Raw genomic sequence first — 16,175 nt, 5'->3', positions numbered from 1 at the left:
CGGTTCCTAAGATTCTATCATAAATGTATGGCCCACAGAGATTTTGTTTTACACAAAAGGTACTGTGCGCAATTACGTAAATTTTCTGTAAAGTTGTACTTGTCGAGTCCGGGCAATAGAGTCAGGTGAACTATAGTGTTACGGACGCAGTCCAACAGTGCAACAACTTTCCTCTCAGAAAAGAAAACTTCCACTGCCGAAATACTGAGAGCACAACTCCTAACGGTATCTAGCGAAGAAAACATTTATTTCAAAACATAAAAGAGGCTGCGCTCATATTGCTTACATTTTCACAGCAAACTGATGAAAGCTGACCGATCAAAATTCACGGAATATCATGTAGGAAGAAAAGCCCAAATTGACAATCTGAAAGTAATCGAGTGACAGCACTCCAAACCTCATGGCCATTATCGAAAAGACCTCACCCGTTTAAACGTTTCCCGATTCAGAACAATGTTCCCGTAAGCAACTATGCCTGCTGGTTTGATTGCCATCAATATAACTGTTGGCAGCATTCGTTGGACATTAATCGGAAATGAATACCAGGCCGTTTCTCGAATTGAATTGTCGACTCCTTCAAAGTGTAAGGTCACTTCCATGCTGACCTCGCAAATCGAGTAAATGAAGCCAAATGTATAAAGGGCGTTGACGGCGATTTCGATCACATCGAAGTTGAATTTTCCCCTTGACTGGATGCGAACGAGACTTTTGTTAGTTTGTTTAAGATGTGAACTCAACGGACGACATTGCCCAAAGCAATAAAACACTTTACCAAGTCTGCTTGAAGTATCAAAAGTGATCCGCATATGGTCGAAAGTCCCCATACGAATGAATCCAAGAAAATGAACTCGTAAATGTTGTTCAAATCTTTGAGTATTCTAAAGGCAAAAGCGGTACGGGAAAATGTTAATTTCTGGTTTGGTTAAACTCTCAATTACTCAACAATGAGGCGTCCGCATGCAGTTGAATTGTCTCATAAAATTGGTTCAGATTCTCGGCTCGATGTTGACTAGATTTGAGAGTAACGCTGAGACTTTCAAACTCCTGCCGCATATCTTTGGTAACCGTTTTCAACAGCATATACGATCCGATGAATACATTTAAGATGAATGAGATGATGTGGTACAGATGTATGAAATACACGTATTCAATGCAGAAGGCCATTGAATAGCCAATGGGAAATGATTTCCAGTTGAATGGGAACCTGTAACGAACATTTAATAATGAACGCCAAAATAAGGGTTTTTCATGCGCGCGTCAAAATTGTGTTGTATTGATGACAGGTCGAATGACATTTCTATCCCATGGGGCGAAAACAGAACTTTTCTCACTTGAATTGTCACTTTGTTTATGTTTTCGTTTCGTAAGGATAAACTCCAAAACATGTACGCAAGAAAACGGTTGTGTTCACCTCTGGGAGGAATAGGAAATGCCAAGCTTCAAGCAAAATTTCGAAATCACTCTGGTTGAAATTTTCTATTTTCTCCCTCGGCAAACAGTAGCTATTTACATAACAAGGGATAAAAAGTTGGAAAGTATGAATTCTACATGCTTTTGAAACTTAAAACAATTTTCTTGTTTTCCCTGGGAGTGTAAAAAGCCACTTTCGACCCGAGGGAAAACAAAAGCATATAATAACTATTGTGTAAGCTTTGTATAGAAGTAGAGCTTCTCAGAGCTTTGATTTATGACAGACAGAATGATAAAACTTTCGCTGAATTTCTGAAGAAGCTTAAAGATCTCTAAATCTCGCTCAAAGTGCTAGAACAGGGAAGATGGTAGACCAAGATTTTTGCTGAAATTTTGGGAACCACCTCAATAATTCCGAAGGTCGAGAAGATAACCAAAAAAAAACTTCGGAAATCCTTCAAATTCTTCGAATTCCAGAACTGGGAAGATGGTGGATCAAGTGTGATGCTCGAATGTTGAGAACCAACACATTGTCTCACCTCAATAATTCCGAAGGTCCAGACGAGAGCCAGAAAAAATCTCAGAAATCGTTCAACGCCCTTGAATTCTAGAACTGGGAAGATGGTGGACCATTGAATTAGTGCAAACTTGTAAGCCCGCAGAACGTTGCTACCTTCTTATAGTTTCTGCGAAGATATACCGCAGAACTATATAAATATCTTACCACGACGGATACGCCAATCGAAAGATGCCATCATCCAATTTCTCTTGGGTGAAGTAAGCAATCGTAACTGTAATTAAATTGGGTAGCAAGAAACCCGCTGGCAGCAGTGTTGTACAGACGAAATGTATTCGCTGCGTCCGTTTTTCGATCATTTCATTTGTGGTTTCATACAGAATTCTTGACGCTGGATGCTTTAAGCCTACAAATTGTTTAATTACGAGATTACAGGCATTTTGACAGCAGCACGAACTCACGGTTCTGAACAGTCTTTTCGAAATTGCCAATCAACTTGAAAACGGACTCACTGTTCCACACGAATACGACGTACAACACGAAAATACTTGTCGCCGACGAGAAACCATAGGCTGCATGGGCGTATTCAGAGAGGGTTCGAGATTCGCGGAAAAGATAGGTTCCTGTAGTAGCGCTGGCCACAGCGAAACAAATGCCGACAATCGAATTTTTTAAATTAAACCGCCGAAAATCATTGAACGGCTCTGGAGAATAAATGCCCAGCGTCGGAAAAGTTCGTTGTACCGACTGAAACAGTTGGAGTTTCGTATCCGATGACTTCGAATCGTCGATGTCTGCCATAATTTCCAAATTTTCCTTTGATGCTTTTACCGGTGTCCTCTTCACAAATGAAACGACTTTTCGAACAAATTTAATCAGATTCTTAGAGTGAAATGATTGGTAATTATGTCGTATCCCTCTTATATAGTCGCTTAACCTGTTTGTAGACGTTTTAATTAAGCCATGAATATTTTAATGAGATAAGTTGTGGGTGTTGATGTTCGTGTTATTCCATCAAGTAGTAGGTACAATTAAGGAGAGTCGCTTACATTTTGAAGTCATTAGTGGTCACCTGTGCTCAGACCCGTACGAAGTACTGAGGGTTTACTACATCGTGTAACACGTCGAGTTCGACTCCCTGAGTAAGGGGAAACCCTTGAAATGTATGAAAATTTGTGCGGCGTCTCACCATCCAATACTTTTTTTGTTTGATTTGAGGTTAGCTTTGAAAATGACAACTTATTTGACAGCTCAAACGACATTGACAATGATCTATTGTGGTTGTACAGTGATGACAAATTAGCGGGAAAAAAATGTTAAAAGAAAGACTAAGTTTGAAGATGGACGATTTAAGGTATTTCGAAGATATCTCCGGACCTTTAAGCGCTACACTTGTAAGTGATACACCAAATGAAAGGTATTTACAATACGAATCGGCAAAAAAAAGTTTATAGAAATCGGATGACCGACTCGTGAGTTAGAGCCCTTGATGTGAACCAGGTACAGGGCCCGAAGCAGTTTCTGCTTGTAGGTCGGCCAAATGTGAACGGATTTCAATTGTTTTTGCCTTGACAGACAAATGAATGAATCAAAAAAAAAAAAAATTTGATGAAATTCGGTTTACCAGTGCGTGAGCTAGGTTTCTTGAAGTGAGCTCATATCTGGCTACTCGGCCGTACAGTTAGGGCTGTGTTTTTTGTCAATATTGCGAGTAAATTTTGACCGAATTCCATGAAATTTTTCGTTTGAAAGGTATTCATGAATGTAAGGCATCAGTACTATTTCCGGTCTCCTAACAAAATGGCTGCCGGCTGCCATATTGAATTTTTGTAAAAGTTTTGGAAAAATCTGTTAACAGAGAAGTATTGGTTGTGTGTGGATGCATGATAACAAGGAAAAGAGTCGATAATGTAGGTGATTTTAAAGGGCTCATAGCTTTCCAGCAGAGCAGAGAATAAAGGGAGAGAGATAAAGAGTTCCACATTTCGTACGGGCGGCGTTAGCTTATCTTTTTTTTGTCTGATTGTTCTTCACCTGAGCTTTGTGAACTAGAGGCGAATGGGCTCGATTTTTTTTTGGTCCGAACATGGTAGGGAAAAGGGTTGGCACAGACTAATACTGAACGAACACAATACCTACAGCCAACGCCTCTGGAACTCCTGTTGAAGATGTAACTACTAATTAAGTAATTGAATGCTAATTGATGTCTCGTCAAACTATTGAAGAGGCCGTCTGTAATTGACGGTGTCTAATGTTTTAAAATATTAACCATGCGTCCACTGGTGATAGTAATTTTATCATTAACGCGGTAGCGGAGCTCAATGTTTTATAAATAATTATTTCTTGAGTTAGTGTCAAAAAAACTGTTTATGAATGATCATGAGCAAAATTTTCAAACTTTAGATGCCACTGTCGTTTAATTTGGTTTCTTAAAGATCTAGTTACACGATCTGCTAAACATCGAATTCTGTAGATTTTCTAAAAAACAGCGATTTCGGGATTCGATGAATTTCTGACCATAATTCCTCTACGTAGTCTACCTCTATGTTGTCCATGTACGTGACAGTTGTCGTTTCAAAATGTGCACTATTGTATAAAATGTCAACTGTCAATCTGTCATGTACACGTAGGCAAAACGGATGACTGTGAATTCAGACTTGATATCGAATTGCATTTTATTCATAACACCCAAAAAGTGACGTGAGTCGGAAGGAAAAGTGATGTCACTGGGAACGAAAAGTAAAATCAAAGATGAGAGAAAAAATTGTTTGTTTCAGCTCTCTATCTGCTATCTGGTGAGAGAAAGTGACATTTTTGGTCCGATTAGTTGAAAAAGTTTACTTTAAAATACAAAATTGTATCAAATAAAGACGAAGAATGCTTTAGCTTTGGCTAATAAAGCGATCAAGGCTGATGAATAACTTAAATTTTTTTTAATTATTTAGCGATAACAGCTTTAAAGAGTAAAACATTTTTGAAGATAATTAGAGTGAGTTTGAACACTGACCAAGTTAGTTGATATTTTTCATTTACATAATAAGTGAGCGGTAAACAAAGTTGTTTGTAAAAAGTGGAAAAGTACATCGTCGCGTTGCTGTAAGTAAACAAAATGGCTAAACCTGAAAACATACCAAAATGGTTATTGATGCTAATCCTTGTAGTTGGGTGAGTTGTAACCTTATTTTGGTTATTTTCTAAGACTTAAGCGACACAAGGAGACCCGTACGTTTACAATAGCACATACATGTTGAATGAAAATCCATTAGATAACTCGGGATGAAAAGATGAAAAGTCTCATGTTCGTGTGTTTATTGACTTCTGCTATTCCTCAAATCAACAAAATTCATCCGAAAACTCTATTTTTCATACCTTGTCAATGGTCATGTGTGAGACTTTTACATCAGGGCACACGACCGAATCGAGCTGGAATTTGTAGACCCGCACGAAATACAGGGATTTCACACTTTTACTACTACGTTTGTATCAAGTCGAGTTCGATTCCCTAAGAAATGTCAAGAGGAAGGTTAAATTCGAAACAAAGAATGCTGGAATTATCCCACAATTAGTTTAAGGCCCGCACAGCTCTACTACTGATAATTTCAATCCGGAAAAAAAAAATTACAAATTTGATCACAAGTTGGCAAGTGAGTCGGCTACTCGGCCGTACAGTAAAGGAAGGTAAAACCTTTATCTCGAGTAAGTTTTATTCGATTTTCAATACCCTGACAGAATGAGCGACAGCCGCCATATTGGGTTTCCGTAAATGTTAAATCATCATCTGTCATCTTACTCCTCGATGGAGCATAGAATCTATCTATCTAAAAGACTATCGGTTAGGCTACCAACTGTCACCATCGTATTCGATTCGGTGCGTGTGCCTCGACTTCTGTCTTTTCTTTCTCGGCTTTCTTTGCTTCTTTTCCACGTGATTTTCGGGCTACCCTTTTCCGCGTCCAGTAAAATGTGGTTTCCCACCCTTGATCATCAAATGTGAAATAATTCGGTAAAAATGATGTTTTTCAAGCATTCTACTGTGTTGCGTGCATTATTCGTCCGGGTCCCTGCTTATGTTTTTCGTCAAACGCACAAGCTCAAGCACTTCGTACGCGTATACAAATTGTTTGCTTAACATTGACCTGTAGCATTTCATGTTCACACACAAACTAATCGCTGATAAAAATTTGAATTTGATTCACTTTCAGAATTCTCCGTATAGCGGCCAGTGAGAGTGGTATGTATATCAATTATGTGTCTTATTATCACTCTATCATTGAATTTCATTGCTACAACTGATCCTATGCACCTATTCCACGAAAAAGAGTCACTTTATCTTAGTCCAAGTGAAATGAATCAAAACAACGTAGACGGGAGGCATTTGTTATTTTGTGCACAGAAGAACACACAGGGAGGTGAATGTGGAATTCTTACCGAAAATTCCTTTTGCGCCTAATCCCTTATGCTCAAAACAAACGAGGCATTGAAAATGTGTTTTGGTCCTAGTTTTCATTGACAGATGCAGCAGTCGCGATTTTGAATAGAAAAAGTTCTAACTTCATTTGACAGTTTCGAAAATTTCGTCATGAAAAATAGGACCAAAACACGTTTTCAATGCCTCGTTTGTTTTGAGCATTACGAATTGTTGGATCGTATTTTGTCAAAATTCGTGTCGTGTCGTGTCGGATATTGATTGTGCGAAAGTTCTTTGCATATCTTCTCAAAATCTACTAGTCTCCGTATATTCGGTATCGCGTCAAGCTCCCTTGACTGAACGTGCGGCACTCCTTAAAGTTGAATGTACAGTCGTCCGTTTTCCAGCAGTTTTGCCGTTTACTCAACAGTTGGAATTAAAACAAAAGTCATTCAAACAATAGAAACGTCACGTAAAAGGAGGCAATACGACTGTGAATTCAACCTAAAGATTAATTTACACCATAATTACATTGGGACGTGATGCGAATATTGGTGCGCTACAAATGTATGCTTTTCCCAAAGCCGTAAACTTTGGGGGCGTGACCTCCCCAACAGTATACAGCCTTGTGCTGTTCCATCATCTTAGCTTCTCTCTGTTTTCCATGTACCGCTTGACACTAGCAAGCGAAAAAACGAGCCGTCAGAACAGTCGGAGCGTTTGCTGCGACTGAGCCCCGTACAAACCCGTACATCTATTGCGTACGTGACCCTAGTTCGTCCGTCGCCCTACTCTTACCGTAAACCTACTGCGCCCGTAAACGTCGGTAAAGTAAAATTCTTATGAAATGTGTACGTCTTAAAAATTGCGCATAGCGCAATTACGAAGCCCCGTACGACGTTCCTTTTAAATGTAACACAAATTTCGAATTGACCTAAAATTTTAATTTATTGAGTATAAATACACATAGGGCCTAGTATCGGCCTCAGTCCGAGGATCCAAATTTTTTTTTTTTTCAACAACATTCTATTCGGTGTTCGATTATCTTTGAAATGAAACAAAAATTACGAAAAACGGATGAAATTTACTCGAGTTGTATGTAAAATACGCATAGGGCCCTAGTAGCGGCCTTAGTCCGAGGACCCAAATTTAATTTTTTTTTCAACAACATTCTATTCGGCCTTTGATTACCTTCCAAATGACACAAAAATTACGAAAAACGAATGAAATTTACTCGAGTTCAGTGTAAAATACACATAGGGCCCTAGTAGTGGCCTTAGTCCAAGGACCCAAATTTAATTTTTTTTCAACAACATTCTATTCGGCCTTTGATTACCTTCCAAATGAAACAAAAATTACGAAAAACGGATGAAATTTGCTCGAGCTATATGTAAAATACACATAGGGCCCTAGTAGCGGCCTTAGTCCAAGGACCCAAATTTAATTTTTTTTTCAACAACATTCTATTCGGTGTTCGATTATCTTTCAAATGAAACAAAAATTACGAAAAACGGATGAAATTTACACGAGTTGTATGTAAAATACGCATAGGGCCCTAGTAGCGGCCTTAGTCCGAGGACCCAAATTTATTTTTTTTTTCAACAACATTCTATTCGGCTTTTGATTACCTTCCAAATGACACAAAAATTACGAAAAACGAATGAAATTTACTTGAGTTCTATGTAAAATACACATAGGGCCCTAGTAGCTTTTCACTTCTAAGGCCCTAACTCACGGTCCACTCACCCGATTTTATAAAACTTTTTTTTCCTGGATTGGTATTGACAATACCTATCATTTGCCGTGTCATTTACATTTCCTTCGTTTATTTTGCCATAAATATCACCAAAAGACCTTAAATCACTTAGGTGGCCCTAACTCACGAAGGGCCGACCCGAATATGCCCATCTTCGAACTTAGCCTCACTATTTTGACTATCTTTCAGGAAAAAAAAAATTTTTGAAATCGGATTTGATTTACTCAAGATATCGACGTGACGGACAGACGGACAGACGGACAGACGGACAGACGGACAGATGGACAGACGGACAGACGGCCCAAATTTTTATTGCGGATTCGTTATCTATGAACATAGGCAAACACTTTGCCCTTACCGTCTGCTTCGAATTCCATCAATTACACACGGCATCGTAATCCTATAAGCCCCTTCGTACTTCGTACGGGGCTAAAAATCGTTCCAGTGTCAACCCAAAGTATATAAACACTGAAGGTAATGCAGACCCTCAGCGGATCAGAGAAATTACGGATCCGAACTTTCAGGTGAATTCATTTTCGTATGTTGTCTAAGTTAGACTTGTGCAACATGACGGCCCTAAATCCTTCCAATTCACCACTAAATCCAACTTGACGCAAACGAATTTTATGTGTGTGCAACATAACGCTGCTAAATCGTTCCAAATTCACCACCACATGCAACTTGACACAAACGACACAAACGAATTCAATACGTGTGCAACATGACGGAGCTAAAATTCACCTGAAAGTTTGAATCCGTGGACTTGCATTACCTTCAGTGTTTATATACTGACAAAATATATATGCTTTCTTTGCAATACGGTCCCAGTGAAAAAATGGCGAACTGTATATAACCTCCTCATATACAACCTTGGTTTATTCTATAGGTCTGTTCCAAGGCCATACGAATTGTCAAATTACTGCCTAATTTCATCCATAGAGACATAACCTCATCAATATTTGTTGAATACCGATCTCTGCGGATGAAATCGTGTTCGTTCGGCTAGTCAAAATTCGTGTTTACTTGGAACAAACCTATTGATAATTTCGGAACATTTGACATTTTTAAGTTGGTAACACATGATATTACGACAACGAAAGTAAATGAACATTGAACTTAATGCAAATGCACAGTTACGCACTGATTCCCACTTTCAGGTGAATTTAGTTTCGTTATGATGAATACATGTTGAATTTGTTTGCGTCACGTTGCAGCTAGTGGTGATTACACCCATACTTAGCAGGTGCAACAACATTATGCACGTGAAAATATGACGATCGCAACGTTACAAAAATGAATTCACCAGAATGTCGGGATTCGTAATTTCTCTGATCCGCTGAGTGATTACATTCTTCCATGTTTATATATTTTGATTGGCGTAGCCTGCTCATATTGGAAAAGGCCATGATTTTATGTTGTTGGAAATCTCCAAAGTCAGTCAGAGTATTTTCACCTTATTCACCTTTTCGCCGTGTGATAAGGCACACTAACAATTTATCTCGTAAGGTTTCGTTGTTTCCTTATCATTGCCTAGTGAGTAAGGCATAGCTTTAGATGACATATAACACTGTTCCCATCTATTCCCTGTCATACACGCTTCTTCTCCCCATTACCTACATGTTCATTTTTGCGCGTAATGTACGTAACCTACTGTTTTCCGATGCGAATAGTGTGCACACCAGCTTGTCGGAATGGGGGCACATGTATTTTCCACAACATTTGCCGATGTCCGAGCAATTTTGCTGGCAAGCAATGCCAGTATTCGGTTGATCGATGCGCTCCGCAAAAAATTGGATTCAATGGTAGCGTCAGATGTATTGGAACATCAACCAGCATGAATTGTACATTATCATGTCCAAGTGGCGTCGATTTCGATTCACCACCGGCACCAGTGTATACGTGCTCGTTTGAGACTGGCCTTTTCACACCATCGAGAGCGCCAAAGTGCAATTATGGCAAGTGGAAAATTAATAATAATTCTTAACAGATAGATTCATAATAGAACAGAGAAACGATAACAGCATAGCATTACACTGAAGAGGAGCCATGCGTCGGCGGAACGCTATCTGGATATTGTTTTTCTGGCTGACAGATCTAGAAGTTGATTTTTGTTTTCAAAATTTCCCACTTTTCTAATAAGTCTGTCTTAGGTTCTGGTGTTGAAGTTATTCGAAGGATTGTCGGTGGAAATGATCAAGGTGAGTATAGAACGCTGTCTATGTAGAAAGGGAGATGGGAGTCCATCGAATCTAGTTGTAGCTGATGCTTTACGTGAATTCCGAACCACGCCTTTGGTTTTCAGCAAGCCCTTCAAAAGTGTCACTTTTGTTGGATTTATTGATCTAGCATACGTTGACAATAGTTTAGTATGCCTTGATTTGGTTGAATTAATGTTAATATTCCATTAGTATGGACGTTTTACATTAAAGTTCTATATTTTGTAGCGACGAATCGTTTGAGCTATAGCATATAGCTCGTTTCGATCGCCGCGCCGTCGGCTTGAATCCCGACTGTTCGAAGCTTCTTAATGCTATAATATTTTACTTATTTTACTAAGTCACTTGCCATCCATCTTGCAAGAACGGTGGTACTTGCATCTTCCGTGACGTGTGTCAGTGCACCAAGGACTATGTTGGTCCTCAATGTCAATACTCAATCGATCGATGTGCACCGCAGAAGATTGGATTCAATGGCGCGATAAAATGCACTTACGGATCAACAGAAATGCGATGTACATTAAGTTGTCCGCCTGGTGTTGAATTTGACTCGCAACCGTCAGGAGTTTACGTATGCAAATATGAAACCGGAACATACCTTCCAGCTAGAGTTCCAAAATGTGTTTACGGTGAGGTGATTTCTTAATGACGCCTTTGCATAGTTGTGCAGTGATGTGTTTTCTATATCAGATGAAGGTGTTGAAGTGATTCAACGAACTGCTGTCGGACGAACGTTTACTGGTAATAGTGGTGGTGCTGACCAAGCAACTTGCAGTCCTCGATGTATGAACGGTGGGTCATGTATTTTTCACAATTTGTGCCAGTGTACCAAGAATTACCGAGGACCGCAGTGTCAATATTCCGCCGAACGGTGTTCGATAACGAGAACAGGTTTTAATGGTGGATACCGCTGCAGTAGCTCGTCAACAGAATCGAACTGTACGATTTATTGTCCCGACGGAACGGACTATCAATTTTCACCGGCAGCAACGTATCGTTGTCGATATGAGACGGGGCGCTTTGAGCCTTCGGCGATACCAAAGTGCATTGCTGGTAAGTCCGAACACTCGTTGTACACGCCAATTTGTCCATAATTAAGTTGAACATTTTTTTTTTGATCATTTAGCTGAAGGAGTACAGATCGTCAGGGTAGCATCGACTTGAAATCAGCGAAATTATTGTATCTCCAATCAATTTTTAATCAAATGCATTGTAATACATATAATTACGAATTAAATGAGCAAAACGAAAACAGCGTAAAATGCCGTATACATTTTACATACGTACGTGACCCTCTAGCGTAACGAGCTTGCTGGAATATTGAGAATCAACATACTACCACCACCTCAATAATCCCAACAGTGGTTGCCTTCTTCACTGTTGGGATTATTGAGGTACCAAAAAAAACCAATCCTTGAATTTTAGAGTAAGATGGTGGACCATGAGGAGTGTTGCAACTTAGGGAACCAACAGACCACCTCAATACTTCGAAAAGCGAAAAAATTTATGAAAATCGGGTTCAACGGCCAAAAAAATCGAAATTCTTAGAAAATGAAAAAAAATGAAAAGTTGAAAGAAAATAGTTCACAGCCAGAGAAATTATAAGTTGGTACGCATGTTGGCTCCTATGGGAGAGAATGGAACCAATCTCGCCACAGGCGTATCAACTTACCATTTCTCTGGTCCCAGCAGATGTCCAGAAACTGTGAAAATGTGAAGATAATAGGAATTTGCGATGCCATTTTTTGTGAACTTTTTCTAAAATTCCCATTTTTTGCACAGCTGCTGGGAACTTTTGTAAGATTTGTTTTTGAAGTAATTTAGTCAACTGCGTTGGAGCATCTTTCATTCGTTCAATATGAAAGTCTCAAAGGTTTCAAACGTAGGTGTGTTAGGGACTTGTTGATAAATTTTCTGCCCATGGAAATGGGGGGCATGAGGTCACCTAGGGTTTTTCCACTGACACAGATATTGCAATTAATCATCACTGTCAGCAGTCTGATGATGACCACATCATGTGCAGTTTGTTTTGGAATTGATTTTCACGTCAAAATTTGTAGAAATTTGAAATCGAAAGGATTGATTGAACTTAAAACAAATTAATTAAGGGAATGAGGCACTCAGTTTGGATTATTTTGATTTATTATTTTTTGAGCAACATTCAAATTCACTTATTTTGGTTGTTATTAACTAACAACATCAATAGATCGGTTATGCGCTTTTGATTGTCGCTGTCTGCTTGAGATTTTGTTATCAGAGTATCTAATTCTTTGCTTTTGTTATCCGTCACACTCAGATTGACTCTCTTTAGAAGTGTTTTGAAAGAAAAATTGCGTTTGAAGAAAGAACTTGAGGAGAATATTTCACCGTCATTTCACATTTTGTGGTGTTTCTTTCTGATGCCTTTCTTCTGACTCGAGTTATCGAGGTAACAAGTGTTACGGGCGTTTTCTCTATTTGACGTTTTATGCCAATGCAGAACATTTTCACTGCATCACAGTGAACTCAGCGTTTTGGACGTTTCAGGTCACTCTCTGTCATAAAAGACCTTGACTTTCAGTTTCATTTTCGAATGTGACATACAAACAACACAACAGTTTCTCCGACTTAACATATGCATCGCTCAAATCTTTTTATTATGTCAAAATAGAAGAGAATCTCTGCCAATCATTGAATGATATAATCAAACGTTCACCTATAACAGTAAACGAATTTTGATGTGGTCATTTGTTATATTATAGTCAAATGTTTCGCATGTTCTCTGAGCTATATGCATTTTTAAATCTTTCTACGATCGCGAAACTAACAAAATATTGATGACCGAAATGACCGGTTTTATACGGTTGTAGTTCTTGTTCCTGTTCGTTCACACGAAAAAAACCAATCTGGGTGTGATCAGCATAGTACAACTGAAGCAAACTGAAAAATATTTCTGAATTTTATTGAAAAGTTCTCAATTTAACCGGTGAAAAATGGAGGAGCTCGGTGAATCAATTCCATTAAATGGATTTAAAGATGACATACACAAGATTGAGGTAAGCCAAAATGTTTTTTTAGTTGAAACCTCAGAGTAAGATACACAAAAAACTTTTTTTTCATCAAAAAGCAATTCAAAGAAGCAATCAAATGGAATGACGCACAGTGTTCCAAAACGTTACTGCCACATTCATAAATCTATTTTTGACATCAGTACGTCACTTTGCGACCCCTTTATGTCCGGAATTACCCTACAGTAACAGTAGACTTTCGAAAAACCAAGAAAAAATTTTGTTGGTTTTTTGGGTTTTGGAGCCCATTTTCCCCGTGAGGGGTTTGTAAATTTTCCATGTTAAATATAAAAATCCTAAGGACGTTGCAACTTGCATTGAGACACCTCAAGCATACTCCTTATGGTATTTTCTATGTTCCCGAACCTACCTGCTCACCAATGGCTGTAAAACAGATCTCTTATTCCACATTTTCATCAATAACCAAAAAAATTCAAAAAAGCCTCATGAAATAAAATCGTTGTCTCTAACATTTCTGCAGTAGTAAGTGAAGGCGAGAGGCAGGGGAACATAGAAAATACCATAAGAAGTGTGCTTGAGGTGTCTCAATGCAAGTTGCAAGGTCCTTAAGATTTTTATATTTAACAAGGAAAATTTACAAACCCCTCACGGGGAAAATGGGCTCCAAAACCCAAAAAACCAACAAAAATTTTTCTTGGTTTTTCGAAAGTCTACTGTTACTGTAGGGTAATTCCGGACATAAAGGGGTCGCAAAGTGACGTACTGATGTCAAAAATAGATTTATGAATGTGGCAGTAACGTTTTGGAACACTGTGTGACGTAGGCAAATTTCGTCAAATCTTAACTGATATTGGCGGCTCGTATCGTGTAAAATTTTTACAAAACTCCGATCCTTATACACACAAATCGATCTTTGAATTGGTCTGTTCAACACCTGGTCGACATAAATTTATTCTGGAATGCATTTCAGTCGGATGTGACACTAACAAAGTGAGTAAAACAAAGTTCCATGTTCGAAACTATTATGCAACTCAGCATCATAAAGTCCAACAAACCCCCTTCCGATGCCTCTGTTGCACAAAATGTCTGTGTCATAAATAACTATTTTAATGTAACCGGCAACCGGGACATTAAGGCAATTGCATGAGTATGAACTCGAGTATAAAACACAAAGTATAAAATCAATATGTAGATGTTTCAGCCAAGCTTTTGGAAGGTGGAATTGTGCCATAAAATTGATGCAACAGTTCCGCGCTGAATTGAAACATAAAACTCGTTGCCCTTTTCTCGAGCGTAACTTAAGTGATTTTGCTGTCGATTGCTTTAATTAGCCTAATTGTTTCTTTTCCGAACACATAACCCGCATTTTTTGACTTTCGCATCTCGTTCGGGAACCGAAAATTACAACTTTCCGTAAAAACCTCTCTAAAATTTCTCAAAGAAAGAGACTTCTTTTGCATTTTGATTTATATAGTGCGAAAATGTCAGTTTTTACTCTTTTAACGAAACTTCTGTCCGAAATTTAATTACCTGACGAACCGACGAAGAAACAATATTTCTTTCGTTCATAAATATCTGAGGTATATATTAATGCTCAAATCGTCATGTCGGTAAGTCTCTTGTAACAATTGACAATTGAAACACTGTACATCGATTCGCATGTAAATAGTTATTGACAATCGATAGTGTGCTTTCTTGTAATTGCACGGGGTCACGTGTTTGACGTTCAATGTTTCTAGTTTTCATTCAATAGTGCTACATTGAATGATATACCAGTCCTGGCAAAATTGTATACTTTATGTTTTATACTCGAGTAAAAAGAGAGCCTCAGAGTCATCCGTTTTGCCTCCGTGTTGACACTTCAAAATATGTTCAGCTAATGATTGAAATATCAACTGTTATGTGCACGGAGGCAAAACGGAGTGAAAACGGAAGACTGTGAATTCAGCATAAAGATTTAAACTTGGGTCGGGTTAGAATTACCTTATTGAGTTTGCATCACAATACAGGCTACCTTTAATACAGTAGCCGGTGTATTCAATATTTCCGAAGTCACCTGCTAAAATATCGTTTATTTCAATGCATAATTCGGGAATGGTCGGTTTCCTAGCACATTAAGTGTCCACTCCACTCAACAAAAAGTACTCCGTGAGAGAGCAAGCTGTCAAATAAACAAAAAAAAAATTGAAAAAAATCAATTTTGTCTCTCGCACGGAGAACTTTTTTCGTAAGAGGAAACTAAGCATTAAAGCCAATAAATCAGTAAGTAGATAACGACATATTTTCAAATTTAGGAGCTGTTGTGGTTTCGGGTTTATAGTTAGGTACCTGCTCATAGATCATCTTCAAGGCCGTTTGTAATGCCATCCATATCCACGTTAAAAAACATAGCTAACGCCGACCCGTACGAAACACCTATTCGTATCAAAAGCCTTTACGGTGAAACTCTTCATTTCTTTTACTTCATTCTCTACTGAAAAGCTATTCGCCCTTTAAAATCACTTGCATTATCTTTCTTTGCCTTGTTAGCATATACAAATAAATTGCCGGAGGCAATATAGACAGCCCCGTACGAAGTCAACTTTCATAAATTCCTATTTTAACAGCTATATACCGCTATATTTACCTATATTTCACTATAAATAAACATTTCACAGATGAATATGCTATTATATAGCTCTATATGAGTGTATATAGCTCAATATAGGTGAATATAGATATATATATAGATGTCCATATATGTAATGCCTGAAACACCCCACACACATAACAAATTATTTCCATGTTAACAGAAACTCTCTAAGTATCATTTTTCCCAAGATATTTCACTTTTATTAAAATCCAATATGGCCACCGGCAG

General features: G+C 38.4%; 1 protein-coding gene across 1 annotated transcript; it reads left to right on the top strand.

The window, feature by feature from the left end:
* The first annotated feature begins 4,809 nt into the window (after positions 1-4,809).
* Positions 4,810-11,553, top strand: LOC119083793 (neurogenic locus notch homolog protein 1-like). The gene is made up of 7 exons (XM_037193601.1): positions 4,810-5,092; positions 6,130-6,158; positions 9,762-10,046; positions 10,242-10,289; positions 10,649-10,936; positions 10,998-11,360; positions 11,434-11,553. Exons 1-7 carry the CDS (start codon positions 5,037-5,039, stop codon positions 11,469-11,471), a joined length of 1,107 nt encoding a protein of 368 aa, XP_037049496.1. The 5' UTR covers positions 4,810-5,036; the 3' UTR covers positions 11,472-11,553.
* The last annotated feature ends 4,622 nt before the right edge of the window (positions 11,554-16,175 follow it).

This window comes from Bradysia coprophila, unplaced genomic scaffold (genome assembly GCF_014529535.1).
Source record: "Bradysia coprophila strain Holo2 unplaced genomic scaffold, BU_Bcop_v1 contig_70, whole genome shotgun sequence".
NCBI classification, from domain to species: Eukaryota; Metazoa; Arthropoda; class Insecta; order Diptera; family Sciaridae; genus Bradysia; species Bradysia coprophila.
This window is presented reverse-complemented; position numbering and strand designations above follow the sequence as displayed.